Source organism: Eutrigla gurnardus (assembly GCF_963514095.1).
Source record: "Eutrigla gurnardus genome assembly, chromosome: 6".
In the NCBI taxonomy this organism is placed as follows: Eukaryota; Metazoa; Chordata; class Actinopteri; order Perciformes; family Triglidae; genus Eutrigla; species Eutrigla gurnardus.
In genome coordinates this window covers 31,112,273-31,128,075 of record NC_139920.1, presented here as the reverse complement: position 1 = coordinate 31,128,075, position 15,803 = coordinate 31,112,273, and the positions used below count along the sequence as shown (strand labels likewise).

General features: G+C 42.6%; 1 protein-coding gene across 1 annotated transcript; it reads left to right on the top strand.

The window, feature by feature from the left end:
- Window positions 1-1,179: 1,179 nt before the first annotated feature.
- tm6sf2b (transmembrane 6 superfamily member 2b) lies at window positions 1,180-14,026 on the top strand. The gene is made up of 10 exons (XM_084011058.1): window positions 1,180-1,274; window positions 3,099-3,202; window positions 7,177-7,274; window positions 7,363-7,466; window positions 8,713-8,795; window positions 9,212-9,336; window positions 10,160-10,261; window positions 11,103-11,195; window positions 12,842-12,961; window positions 13,622-14,026. Exons 1-10 carry the CDS (start codon window positions 1,195-1,197, stop codon window positions 13,862-13,864), a joined length of 1,152 nt encoding a protein of 383 aa, XP_083867184.1. The 5' UTR covers window positions 1,180-1,194; the 3' UTR covers window positions 13,865-14,026.
- Window positions 14,027-15,803: the final 1,777 nt, after the last annotated feature.

Sequence of the window (15,803 nt, the reverse complement as noted above, 5' to 3'; positions counted from 1 at the left end):
TGTGTGTTCAAATGTAAGGTACTGTGTGTGAGAGATACTGGCAGGGTTGTGCTTTGTCTTCCCTGTCTGATTGTCTCATGTCAGCAAGGTGGTGGTGCACAAAAAATGATAGCACAAAAAATGCATCCTGGCACAATGCAGTTACACCTTTATCACAGCAGAAAAATGCACCAATTCCCAAAACACAGACACAGATTACAATTAGAATATGTTGAATGAAAAAGGAAATTTGGATGTTGTATCTCAAAACTAGCTGTAACTCAATTGCTAAGAAGTTCTGCAGGTTTAGCTTGAATGTGGTGCACCCTGCTGGAAAAGGAGTGCAAACACTTGAAGTGTGTTTGAAGTGAAATGGATTAGGGAGTCGTAATCGTTTGAGCAAAGTTATTGAAGAATTTAGCATTTAACATAATTCCATGGGCTGAGACCCCCCCCCCCCCCTCCCCCCCACACACACACAACATATACTGTCACATCCATCAATCATGGTATTTGTTGGTTATGACGATGGTGATGATACTTGTATTTTATGATCACAACAAAGACAAAACATTAAACACAAGAAACAAGTTAAACAAACACTTAACATGACATCACCGACCACAATACATTCAATGACCTTCCACATGCATTTGATTTGGGATTCGGCTCCGTGTTTCACACAACAGAGTGCTTCGGTCTGACATTATTAAATCACATCTCCATTTGTGAGTATATCATCAATAGCATGCAATGCACACATTTCATAAAACACAATATTAAGTGCTCTGTAGAACGGGAATCACCTGACAGAGCCTGTTGCTGCATAGAGTGGAATGTAGGCCTATTCGCTAATATGATTTATGTAAATCCCTGACAAAACCAAATTGCATAACTTTTCCCCCCAAAAGCTTCTTTGTCTCCACTTCATTATTTTCCCAGTAAAGGCCACGTCTGCCTCAGGCCAGCTGTAATTTGATTAATCCACCGAAAGGGTAGCCAGACGGTAAGAGCCTTCTCTGCTTCTTTTCCCATTCTGTTCAAAATTGCAGATCTCATAAGGCTCATATAATTTGATTCTACTTTCAATATTTATTTCATTTGTTCCAGTTCCTATAAATATATTGATGTATTGGCATCGTTTGAATATTTAATATTTGGTATATTTTTTGGCAGTGCTGTGGATTCTGGCAGGAGGGAACAGCTTTCCAAGAGATGGAGACCTTCGTCTTTTTGTTTTCATTTTCTGCCCTCGGCATTCTTTATGCCATGAACACCATTCCTGAGTTTCAAGAGTAAGTCATACCATTTGTTTCTTATCTCTCAGTTAAATGCTGTGTAGGCGGTTCGATTTGAGTTGATTCCTTATTTGTGCATCCAATAAAACACAAGAGATGAAATATACAGAAAGTAAGTAAGTATGTATGTATCATAATGCAGTTCCAGGATTACAGACAGTATACTTCACCACCACTAGAGCACACTGTAAGCTTACAGCTAAAGGTTTGACTGTGACCATACCTCATAAATTCTCCACCACGTCCAGCACCGCAAATTCCACAATTTTCAGAGTGTGTATTTGCCAATTGGGTCTTGAGTTGTGTAAACCTTTTAAATGATTAAACCTGACATTTCTCGGAGGATCAAGAGAATGAATGGGGAGCAGAGAGGAAGGGAACGGGAAGAGGACTTGTGGTGATAATCAGATGTAATGTTGAAAATAATTACTTTTCTAAAGGGATACTTTTCAGTGGTTATCCGTTTTGCCCTTTTATTTGGATGCTGCCTTTATAGTTGTGTCTACAGTTCATGATTGTGTGCCGCATCACTTTAACCCGACTAAACAGCGCTCGTGGTAAAACACATTCCACTCCTTCACACTTTTTCCTGCGAGATATAGGCTACCTCCATCCATCAGACCTTTGCACACCTCCTGTGTGAATGTCTGCTGTTTTCTGTTACCCCCCCCCCCCCCCCCCCCCCTCCCCACCGAGTGTGTGGACATTGACAATCAATACAGACTGCCCCGAAGACTTTGATAAATTGCTCTTGACATACAATATGCCTTGTGCTCTTCCACTCTGCAAACAAACAGTATTGTGTGCATAAATCTTCCCGGCTGTTGTATTGGAGAGGCAGCGAGGGAGCTTCCCTTTGCTCTCGCAGCATTTGTTTTCCGTCTGTTAGCACACAGAGCAAGTTTTTTTCTGTATGTAATGTTGTTTACCAGCAGATACCTTGAGCACATTAATCTTTTCCAGTGCATGGCAGCGCTACCTTTGACCAGTAAACATGGAGGGCAGTGCTGAACTAACGTGGCCTTACCTTGCTGCTTCCCACACCTCTGCCTATGATTGATGAAACCTCTGTAAAGCAGTGCTTTTAAGCCACTGTGTGGGCCACCACTACAGTAGGAGAGGTGGAATATTGAACATCTAGAGTTTAACAAAAGGAAACTATACCAGACATATACAATATGGATAAAAAATCATAATTATGTAACTTTGTCTTTGGAAAAATTGGATAAAACAAAACGCGCAATCCAATGCATATAATGCAAAGACAGAAGAGTTTAATCATAAATACCAACAACACAGAATCAGAATTTTCTTGCCAAATGTCAGGATCTTCAAACTCAATGGTTTTAAAAGATTGGATTAAAAGCAACCTGAGACGCAGAAAGTCAATGTTACACTTGGATACATCTATGGTAGATAGAATATGAAATTCCCTCTAGGACGCCCTTCTAGTGGAGGAAACAAGAAGTGCCCTCTAGGAAGTTCTCCCAGTAGAGAAAATGCAATGACGTGCTCTGTAGGAAGTTCTTCCAGTAGAGAAAACATGATGACTGGCATCATATCGACTGCTGGGCGCAGTGCATCTACCACACAGGTTTCATACTTCTGAACTCTTTCTGCTAAATCTGGATTGTTGTAGATTACCATTTTGTCTCCCTTCCCATTCATCATCATTTACTAATTTAGCATTACAGAGACTGGCACATTGTCCATGGGAGAAACTAATTAGTGAATGGAATGAAGCAGAGAGTCAGAGGGAGATTGGTGTCAGCAGGGAGATTTTTTTTTAACGATAACAGTCGTATTCTTGTTCTTCCACAGGCCTTATGTGATCCTGGGAATCGGCGTTGCTGTGTTGGTGGTCGTGTTTCTGTTCTACTTCCTCATCACTCGCGGCAACCCTCCTAAAGACGCCTTATTCTTTGGTATTTAACACAAAAACACACACACGCACACACGCACACACACACACACACACACACACACACACACACACACACACACACACACACACACACACACACACACACACACACACACACACACACACACACACACACAATATTTCAAAATACGTTTTTACAAAGGTTGAATTGTATGTAAGATAAATGGCACATATTTTCACCTGACATGCTGAAAGCTGCTTAGACTGATCAGGCTCAAAAAAGCTAAGCCACACCATTGTGAGGCATGACTCACCCAAACTCCCTGCAAGCTGTGGACCTTCACAAGACCGGTACTCACTTAACCTTTCAGCTAGTTCTTTTGAGACTATCAGTCCTTGATTGACCTTGAAGACGCCACACTATTGCTCCTGTATAAAACCATTTGATACGACACTAGAGACACACTCTGATTGTCGAGGACTTTTTTCTATTCAGTTTGATCGGGTGCCGGTACCAGACAGCTCGCGCACCTTTCACACATTTTAATGAAGGTATTCTACAGTGATTCGTGGCATATTGTTCCCTTCTATGTGTATAAAAAAAGGGGTCAAATGTGTTCTTCATTTCCAGCCAAGGTTTCCCCATGCAAACACACCCCTGCAGCTGATGCCAGGGGCTATGCCAGTGGGAAAGAAACAAGTTGGGGTGGATATATACACTCAACAAAAATATAAATGCAACACTTTTGTTTTTGCTCCCATTTTTCATGAGATGGACTTAACGATCTAAAATTCATTCCAGATACACAATATTACCATTTCTCTCAAACATTGTTCACAAATCTGTCTAAATGTGTGATAGTGAGCACTTCTGCTTTGCTGAGATAATCCATCCCACCTCACAGGTGTGCCACATCAAGATGCTGATCTGACATCATGATTAGTGCACAGGTGTACCTTATACTGCCCACAATAAAAGGCCACTCTGAAATGTGCAGTTTTGTCTCACAGCAAAATGCCACAGATGCCACAAGCATTGAGGGAGCATGCAATTGGCATGCTGACAGCAGGAATGTCAACCCGATCTGTTGCTCGTGCATTGAATGTTCATTTCTCCACCATAAGCCGTCTCCAAAGGCGTTTCAGAGAATATGGCAGTACATCCAACCGGCCTCACAACCGCAGACCACGTGTAACCACACCAGCCCAGGACCTCCACATCCAGCAGGTTCACCTCCAAGATCGTCTGAGACCAGCCACTCAGACAGCTGCTGAAACAATTGGTTTGCATAACCAAACAATTTCTGCACAAACTGTCAGAAACCGTCTCAGGGAAGCTCAACTGCATGCTCGTCGTCCTCATCGGGGTCTTGACCTGACTCCAGCTCGTCGCCGTAACAGACTTGAGTGGGCAAATGCTCACATTCGATGGCGTCTGGCACGTTGGAGAGGTGTTCTCTTCACGGATGAATCTCGGTTTACATTGTTCAGGGCAGATGGCAGACAGCGTGTGTGGCGTCGTGTGGGTGAGCGCTTTGCTGATGTCAATGTTGTGGATCGATGGCCCATGGTGGTGGTGGGGTTATGGTATGGGCAGGCATCTGTTATGGACGAAGAACACAGGTGCATTTTATTGATGGCATTTTGAATGCACAGAGATACCGTGATGAGATCCTGAGGCCCATTGTTGTGCCATACATCCATGAACATCACCTCATGTTTCAGCAAGATAATGCACTGCCCCATGTTGCAAGGATCTGTACACAATTCTTGGAAGCTGAAAATGTCCCAGTTCTTGCATGCCAGCATACTCACCGGACATGTCACCCATTGAGCATGTTTGGGATGTGCTTGACCGGCGTATACGACAGCGTGTACCAGTTCCCACTAATATCCAGCAACTTCGCACAGCCATTGAAGAGGAGTGGACCAACATTCCACAGGCCACAATTGACAATCTGATAAACTCTATGCGAAGAAGATGTGTTGCACTGCATGAGGCAAATGGTGGTCACACCAGATACTGACTGGTTCTGAGTCCCCAGACCCCCAATAAAGCAAAAAAAATGCACATTTCAGGGTGGCCTTTTATTGTGGACAGTCTAAGGCACACCTGTGCACTAATCATGATGTCAAATCAGCATCTTGATGTGGCACACCTGTGAGGTGGGATGGATTATCTCAGCAAAGCAGAAGTGCTCACTATCACACATTTAGACTGATTTGTGAACAATGTTTGAGAGAAATGGTAATATTGTGTATCTGGAATGAATTTTAGATCTTTAAGTCCATCTCAAAAGTGTTGCGTTTATATTTTTGTTGAGTGTATATATATATATATATATATATATATATATATATAGTCAGTGAGTGAAGCTTGTTTTGTACAGCAGAACCACAACAATGAGGCTTTGGCAGGGTCTTCTCAATGATAGAGAGCTATAATCCCCCTGCTATCTCACCTGTTAGATTTCAGAGATAAACCTGGTTGTCCTGAGGATTACAGAGACACTGGTGCTACACGGGAGAGACACAATATGTGCGAGTGTGTATGTGTGTGTGCAAAGAGTGTGTGAAGGACAGATAGTATGTGATACAGCGGTTTAAGCTGTGATATCTGCAGAGAGACGCCTGTGCCACAACACACAGTCATTCCCTTTATAATGACTTTCTGGAAAAAAAAAAGGGTCTGTGGGTATAAAGTGAAAATGTTAACTCACACTGATAAACCAGTCTATAACAGCCATTGTACCAGCATGGTCAGGACGTTTTCTTTCATTTAGTTCTATTCTAAAAAAACACATATTCCACTGATGTGTTTGTGCAGCTCCACACTTAAAATTCTGTTCACCACGACTCGACACAAGTCCCCCTAACTGCTCAATACTTAATTTTCTCACCACACTTTTCACTTTTCCATAAATCCCTGAGCAGCCATGTTGAAGGTAAATATCTTGAGCTCAACAACAGTGAATTAAAATGCAGAGAGAAGTTTCGGAGACAACAGGTTCTCTGCCATTCCAGTCTTGGCATTCTTTGCTCAACTAGCGTATGTGTACTTTACTGTGTTTAGACAAAGCCGATTAAATGAACGTTTCAAAATCACAAAGGTTCCTGAATGACTTTTGTTCAAATGGGAAAAAGCTGCTTACAGTTTGAACACAGTCTGCACAGCAGAGGTTGATGTGGACCAAACTGTAGCTCCTCAGCTAACCTCCTCTCACTGAGGCAGCTTCAGCTGGAACGTTACAAAGCACAGAGACTCAACGAGTCCAACAACTTCATGCTACGTCCACGTCATTTTGGTCATTTTTTCAGCTTTCAACTTTGCTTGGCTCATTTTCTGTAACAACTGCAACGTTAAAGCTTACTTCAACAGAAAGCAGTAAACTAATACATTCATACCAACAATGTATTTATAATTCGGAGAAGAAAAGGTTTTAATATTTTTTTTAAATATATATAAAAACCCACCAGACACAAGCTACTGATGTGAACTGTTTACTCAGGTGAGTGTTGGTGATGCAGACTGTGTTAGACTTTTGCACATGTAGCTGCAGTTGTGACTGCTGTCATTTAGCAAAAGAAAAAAAAGTTGAGCTGAAAAATGTCTTTTTAACCCTTTTAGATCACATCCCCATTGGTCAACTATATGCCCCAGAAAACCCCCAGAATATATTCTTTCACATTTTTATATCAAAATCCATGTTTTATCCTGCTTACTACACAACTACGGCTCTGCACAGACCTAGAGAAGGTCGTGAGCTAATCTTTTGAGCGATCAAATCAAATTCCTCCCAACGTTATATTCCGCCTCCCTTCCGTTTATAATCTTGAAATGCTGTTTCAGCTCAACTTTAACATTTCAAGGTTTGCTGAGTCCTGAAAGTTTTTGTTGGGCTGTGAAGCTGATATTGTACAGTGCCGGTTTCCTCCACCTTCCCTTACAAACACAACAAAACAAACTGACTTTTAAAAATGTTTTTACTTATGTATTGTTTCTTGTCTTTGCAGTTTTCGTTGTATTTTCCTTCACTTGTGTCATCGACCTGACAAGTGCCTTGGAATATGATGGAATTATCTCCGGCTTCATGGAATTCTACCAAAAGATGGTAAGTCTTGTTATTCTCACGTCTAAAATGCTCACGTTAATGATACAACAACATTTGGATTCAAACAGCCATAACGTCTGTGTTTTAGGGAGAGCCCTATCTGGGAACAGCCTATGCTATCATGATGTGTTACTGGGACGGAATAGCACACTTTATCATGTACCTGGTGATGATCAGCAGGATAACAGACAGGTGGGTTGATGGTCAATACAGTTCACGTCACATCAGACTCATTCGTCTGGCTCTCCATCACAAAATACCTGTAAATGGATAAACAAAGATCTACTGTATACTCTTAGAAAAAGGTGCTAACTAGATCCACACAGGTTTATCCATTTTGTCCCCATACGAGTAACAGTAATGGCTGTGCAAATGGAAATTTCGCTTGCATTTATATTCAATTGCTACATTTAAGTCTCCTTCAATACAGCATGATATTCATTTGGTAAATTATGGTCCCATTTAGATAGGCGATAAAACGGGCTTTAGGGTGGGGCTACCTTGTGAAATGTCATTGCATTGTTCAGTCACAGTGTGAGATGTCCACGTTTCCTTCTTAAAGCTTCCACAGTCTGTTTTCAAGCCAAGATGTCGATGGACAAAATGCCACTCGAGGTCGGACAAAATGGCAGTCCACAAACCATTGGGGGACCTCACGGTGACCACGACCACTTAGCGACTTTTGTTGAAGCTGTGTGTCTGAACGTCGCAGTAATGCAGTAAATCTCACCACTATGATAGGCTTCTTCGGAACTTTTTATGTGTCATATATTGGATGTACTTAGAGGTAGAGATTCACAAGTTGCATTCATCACATAAAATCCACCCAAAGGCCTGAATCAAACAACGTTTTCAGTAAAAACAGCGGTCCTCTTGAATGAGCGAGTCATAAAGTGCAGTCTGTGGGTTCAAGAGTTCAGAGTGAGCGCTGCCTTCGGGTCCGGTGCTGTCATTGAAATGAAAACCTCTTTTAAACAAGCTTATTTGGGAGGAATTGTGCTGGGTTTTGTTTTACATAAAACATGTATGACATAAGAGTAGGAAGTTTAAACATGCTTAGAAATAAGGATTTATTTTGTAAGAAGGGTTCCATTAAGAACTAAGAACAACTAAACCCTTGGAGTAAAGAAGTGTTCTTAGTACCCTTATGTAGAAATGTTCTGGATAGAGCCTCCAGCGAAGGTTCTGGTTGGACCCATAACACTAAAAACAGTTTTCGTAGAGGGTTTGGGTGGAAACTTTGACGAATGGTTCTAGCGACATCCCTTTATGTTGGTGTCTGGGTAGAACCCCCTGAAAGGGTTTCAGTCGGAACCTTTATAAAAGGCTCTTCCAGGAGCCAAAGAGGGTTCTCCTATGGGGACAAGCAGAAAAATCTATGGTTACCTGCTGTCTCTACAATAGACTAACCACCCTTGTTTCTTGGTCCCTCTCCCAGGAAAGCCTACCGTACCCTGGGCTTGTTCTGGGCCGGCTCTTTGTGTGCCAACATGAGCGTGTTCATTGCCGGTATCGTGGCAGGTGAGCCTCATCTTCCTCCCCCTCTCTACCAGTCCCATCATGACAGGCGCTAATCAAATGAACATCTGCACTGCCGTGTACCATCAGTGTCACAGTTCAGCCTGCCAACGGATTACACACTCGCTGCACGGCCCGCCTGCGATCACAACCTCGCCGAACAAAGCAGGATACGGACTTAAAGCATCTGTTGTTGGCATTTCAAACCGCATACGCGAGTGTCACAAGATCAAACTCATGTACAGGCAGAGTGTTATCCTCCGTTGTTTGCCTGCAGTGCCCTGTAGATGTGTCATCTGGAAGCTTCATTACAGATTTGCGTTGACATGTTTTTTTTTTTACATTCAGCATGTTTGTATGGGTGAGCATGAGCATAAAAACAAAATAATGAATAATCTTTCTTTTGCTTTTTGTGGCAGGTAAATATGGGTCGGAGAACCGTCCAGCTTTCTGGCTTAACTTTGTCTTCCTTTTGTTGCCCATATGGGGGGCCATCACTCTCTTCACAAGGCCCAAGGACCGACCACTAATCGGTGGATACAACGTGAGTCGAACACATTAATGGTTAGACCTTGGTTTCACGGTGGAGAGGTTTGGAGCGGTCGTGTCTGCTCAACGTATTTAACTGGGGAAACGCCGCAGTCCAGTTAAATATGATCCAGACCAAAGGGCAGCCAATTAAATCATTTACATTTATGAGTTTTGTCATTTTCAGCATTGTAATGAGTGCAATAAGATACTGTGGTGTACTCACCTGAATCTGGAAGATCATTGGAGTTCGTTAGCCCGTGGAGCTGCAACATTTCACCAAATTCCCATGTGTTCACCACATCCTTTAACTATCACATTATCCAGAAATTGTCAGTTGTAGTCAGTTGTAAGGTTAATAATACACAGCAGCTTACTCTCAAGCACAACATCACCTTGAATGGTTGATTATGTCTAGCATTGGTTTTAACTTAACCTCAACTTACCTTTTAGAGGCTTTCAGCTCCTTGTTTTGGTTTTCTGGCCAACAACTTTATTCTCATCAGCGTTGTTTTCAGCTGCTTTTCAGGTCTGATGAATCAATTTCATGTTCCCTCACCCAGTACCAAACAACAGACCAGCAAAGTTAGTGACCCGCTAGTGAACACAGCGGAGCATTAAGCAGCTAGAGCCAGAAATTACCCAAAGTGTATGGTGACCAAAAACAGAGCTAAAAGGTGAAATTGCACTTATCAGGTGGACACACCAAAATGAAGGCTAATATTGTTCTGTTGCTAAATACAGGTTTACTACCTGTGGAGATACATTTGTTCAGTGAGACTATGAAACCATGACCTTGACTAACCGGCTCTATATTCTATGTTGGCTTGTCACAACAGGCCCAGCACGCTCAGAGCATGAAGCTGATCTGGCGTCCCTTGGATCTGATCCTGGTTGTGCTCTTGTTAGCTGCCATGGCCTTTACTCTTCTCAGAGGCTTGGTAAGTGTACATCCCATCCATGCCTCTTCAAAATGTCAATCATATCATTGTTTATGCCATTAGTCATTTGTGTTAGTTGTCATTAGTAAATGGATTCTTGAGTTATGACCAAAACCATGTGCCAAACGTGGAGAAATCCCCTCATGGCGTTCCTGAGAAATCATGTTCACAAGGCTGAGATGGATGTGAGGTCACAGTGACATTGACCTTTGACCACCAACTTTGAATCTGTTTACCCTTGAGTACATTTGGACATCAATGCCAAAAAACACAATTCCTCCCCGACATTGTCATGTTATGTTTCAAGGCCAAGGCCAATGATATATGAATTGTCTTTTCAACATCATTAATATGCAAGAAATATTATTAAATGAAAGGGGATACTTCCTTGCCAAGAGTTGGAAGAGAAGAATAAAACAGCCAGTCGTCTTAGCTCAGCCTGGAAAAAGGAGAAAGAGAAGCTCTATTCCAACACACACCAATTAACATGCTGTATCTTGTTTCCTTAATCTGTTTAAAAAAAGTGTAAAAAAAGTTGTAGTTTAATTAGTGAGCCTTAGATGTGGTGGTAAGTGGATTTTGTTGTCTTTGCACAGAGCCAGTCTGGCTGTTTCCAGTCTTTTAGCGGCTGGCTTTAACATTGGCTGTACAGACACCAGAGTTCAATCTTTTAATCTAACTTGCAGAAGGAAAGCAGATAAGCGTGCTTCCCAAAATGTCAAAATATTCATTTTGACCAGAATGTTCAGTGTCATTGTAATTACCAAAAATAATACTGAAAATCATTATATAGGGTTCAAATCTCTGGTAACTCCTGCACTTTCACCCCCCCCCCCCGTAGGTGGCTCTGGACTCTCCACTAGAAGCCTGCTCCACCTACCTGAGGCACTATGAACCCTACCTCAAGGATCCTGTGGGCTACCCCAGAGTGATGGTGAGGGTTTTTTCTGTGTGTTGCTGCACCTGAATGCTCTGAAAGCCTGTTTTAAATAACCAGGCACATAATGGACCTCTGCTTTCATGGATATCACTCAGAGTGTGCTGGAGGCTTGCCCTCATCTCCTCCAACTCTGATTACCAAGCCGTTTTTCATCATTACAGCGACAATGAGTGAGGGCTGAGAGGCCAGCGCATCTTTGTCTCGCCCTTTCATTTGTGTTGTGATGGATAGCAGATTTTTACCACGGAGGGTGGTGGGCTGAGTTTTCCTTTCATTTCCTCCCCCTGACCCGACACGGCCGCAGGTTTTTGTTGCGTTTTGTTCGGCGTACACGGCTCCGTCAATAGGTTATCCAAAGACCTTGTCGGGGGCTGCAGTTCACTTGCAATTGTGAGTCATTGATCAGACGGACGAACCGCATGCTGAGAACTTGATAAGCTAATCCCTCTCCCAAAGCCCCCCCATCAGCATCTCACTGGAATGGAGGAGGGCGCCTGCAGCATGTGCAAGCATGCCGCCTCGGCTAGCGGCCTTTCGCTAATCTGTGTTTGTGTGTCGAGCATCGGCTGACGGGTGTTTGTGTGTGTGTGTGTGTGTGTGTGTTGGGGCGGTGAAGAAATGAAATTAAGTTGTGTTTTATTTATTTTTTTTACACAGAGCTGCACTGTTTCTGCACCGACCGATCTCATTGATGATGATGAACGGTATGTGACAGATTATCGCGGCAGCACTGAAAAGACATTTGAACAAAAAGACTGAAGGGCATATATGATTGGCTTTCAGGCCTTGGGCTGAACTCATTGGAATTCATCTAGACCTCAGAGCGAGAATGAAAAGAAACCGCTCAGTGGGATAATTTCATTTTTTTTCTTCTTATAAAGTGGGAAGCCGGCTTTCATGCGCCAAATATTTTAAGTTGAAGGTCAGGACGGTCTCTGTAATGACCATTGTGTGTGTGTGCGTGTGTGTGTGGGGAGGAGTAATCTGTGGTGACAGTGCAAATGTGTGTTGCACTTAATAATCATTTAGAGCAACTGAGACTTTATTTGAGCATTCCCATTTTATGAGGGCTCATTTTCCTTCTTTACATTGATCTTGCGGCTGCAGTTACTGGTCACGCCTCAGAATGAAACGCTACACTCCATGCAAGATTAGATTAAGTGGATAAAAATGATGCAGATGTAGTTGGACCAGGAACATGTTAAAACTTGAACAATTTAACCTTCCAGAAGGTAAAAAAGCAGGGTACATTTATAACCTACATTTCATTGCAAATGGTGATTAACATTTACTTTGCATTTGCAGCACATTTCAATTATTTTTACCACAATGGTAGTGCAACTTTTATTGTGGAGGGTGTGAGTGGGTTCTCCACATTGAAAGCAGCACTCGTCTGTATTCAGTAAGAACGGATGGAACTAGTAAAAAAGAGAAAGAGGAGATGCTGTAATTAATGAATAAAAAGTCCTTTTAGCTGAGGCACTTTTCACTGGATCCAGAATCCTTAATCGCCTTGATATACTATGACATACATACACAAACACTTGAATATAACTAGGAATTTGTGTATGTCGCAACAACAGATAATAGTCATTCAACATAATCTCACAGGTTATCACTTGTTGTTATCTTCTCTACAGATGCTGCACTTGTTCTTCTACGGACTCCCTCTGCTGGGTGCGTTTGTTTACGGCCTCCTGAAGCCCGGCTGCGTGTGGATGTCAGACTGGTCTGTGTTCTTAGCAGGAGCCGTGATCCAGGTAACACCACAAGACAAGCAGTCGATATTGGGAAAGTGGCTCTGAATACGTACTGGGATGAAGGCGTCGCATGCCAAAGTGGGCCCGCGTTGACGGTCTGTTGCGTTTGCATTGAATCATCGGGATAATAATCGGATTGATTAGAGTCAAATCAAAGAGAGCTTTACAGAGGAGGACCGACGCACGTCACTGCAATTAAACTCCTTGTAGTGAGCTCTCGTCCTGCTAATAAATCAGCTGGACCACATTTATCCTTTGAAGCATATTTCTGTGACAAACAAGCTGCAGGCGCTTTCTCCCACACCAACCCACGGAAAGATCGAAGCTACGAATAAACACTCGATTAAATCCCTGTTTTACAGTTTAGAAGTTGCAGAAAATGTGTTTCCCAAACAGTCAGCTCCTTAAGTCTGCAAGTCTCCTGTGCAGAAGCTTATCTTCACTTTTATGATCCTTTTCTGCATATTTTAACGCTAGACTGGGAGAGAGACTAAAAAGGTAACCCATTCCCTTTAAGTTATTCCTCTGGAAAGAAACATTGAGGTTTCAAATGGCCTGCAGTGTGCATCCAGAACAAAACAGTGGAGGTAGCAGCGCGGATAGGGACATTATGCAGTATTTGTACAATGCAGTCTTACTTGCTGTCTGTCTCCCCTCCAGTGCCAGTGGACCCACATCGGGGCGTCCCTCCACCCTCGGACCGCGGCTCCGTTTCGGATCCCGAAAGAGGTCTTCTGGTGCGTGCTGGCCGCTAACTTGCTGTACGCGGCCACGCCGGTCCTGGTGGCCCTGCGGGTTCGCAGTAACCCCGATTTCTTCCTGAAGATCGCCCCCTTTCCCGGGCAGACGGGTCTGCCAAACAGCGAGGAGAAAGATACCAAGTACAAAGAGAAATATTCTTAATCTTCCCTCACAGTCTGAGTTTATTACGTATCTGATGATTCATGGAGAGCTGTTTCCTTTCAAATGCCAAAACACAAGATTAATTTGCTCTTTGGGTTTTAGTGGTTATTTAAAATGTTTGCATTCAATAATTTGATTCGTTATGTCATGCATAAACACTGAAACAGCTCCTTGGTCTGTAGAGTTTGTTTTTGTCCATGCTAGCGGCTGTTGTTGTTTGTTGGTCGACCAATGTGATCCTGACTCAATCATCCAAAGACAATCATGATCCCCAGAGGACGAATCCCACTGAATTTTCACCATCAGGTCCAAAATGTAATTTTTCCAATAATAATTTCACCAAAAAAACAGCTCAGACACAGATTGTGTTGAGTGATGCAAATGATACAAATGTTAGCATGCTAACACGCTAAACACGCTGAACCTAGATACGGCGGCGTTTAGATTCCCTGCGTCTCTAGGACTATCTAGGACAAAGCAGCAACTGCTGGTTGAGCCCTGGCTGAGGAAATGATGTATCTACAAGGAGGAAAGCCTCCGTTCCTCCGGCGCCTATAGCATCGGTGACACAAATCAACACAAACGACCCAACGGTTAAACTTGAGCGAGTACAGGCGGGGCTGTAATTCACTTTGCGTTCAGTGTGAACACAGCATACGTCTTGTTTCTTGTTCCTTTCCAGCAATCAGGGAGAAAAAGGAGATGAATGAACATGAAATCACATTAGTTGTTGAGATCCCTCCGTAACCTTGTGCCTCAAGGATCTAGATTGTGGGAGCTTTAAAAGGTGGGCACAAGCATCATCAACCCAAATCAAAAAACAAAGCAGATGACCAATAATAAGAGTAATATAAAAGTCAATGACAAGTATTGTGTTTCCAAGGTTAGTGTTCAATATTCTGTAGATTAGATACACAATCACTCTACTCTGTGTCCGAATCAGAGGTTTAAACTGTTGATTCATACTAAATATTTCAAACATCTAACCTGACACTGGAATCACTTTGATTTGTACATTTACACTCACTGATACCCAGAGACGCTGAAGTCCTCCCCTCACACGTGTTTCTACAACGCCGCTCTATTCAAAACACACAAACATATACGCATGCATGGTCCCGGCAATGGCCGGTTCTACTGGCAAACAGCCACGAAGCTAACAGAATGAACGCCCACGGCAGCATGCGTGACTCAACCAGAGGAGCTGCAGTCTCCATTTTCTGCAAGCGAGTGATTCATGCGGAGAGAAGACCAAAGCAGGAGAAAAAGGCAGCAAACGGGGTAACTTGAAGTCAGAATATGTTGTCTATGAACATGAGTAAACATTTCAATACACAATGTTTAAAAAGGTATAATGTAGAACTTCTCCCACATTCAAATGACGACTAGATGTTTGCTATGTTTTGTTGCGTTGTACCATATTCAGGTTTTAGCCACATTTTTAAGATCTTGGTCATTTTTCTTCTTATATTCAGACCATAGGTAAACATTGCTGGCACTGTTAGCATTGTTAACTGTTGGCTGCCAGCTCAGCAGTTGCCTTGTTGAGAGCTGTCTGGAGGCAATTTCTCAATCGTAGAAATTAATTTAAAATTTAGCACTCCTAAAATGCACAGCAATTTAATCCGTTCAGTGTAAACATTATTAAAATGCATAGTTTGATATATATATGTATATACATATATATACATATATATATACATATATATATATATATATATATATATATATATATATATATGTATGTGACTCATAGCCGAGTGGCGAGTGTGCCAACATGTGCTGCAGAAGGTAAGAATCCTCAAAAAGTAGCTGTTGTCACTCACAGTCTGCTGTCTGCTGCCAGCCGTATCTCCGTTTCTGAACCACAGCTCTTTTCCTACTCGCTTAAAAGGAAAACGAGACGCGCCGCTGCCATTCTGCGTTCTCTCTGATCCCA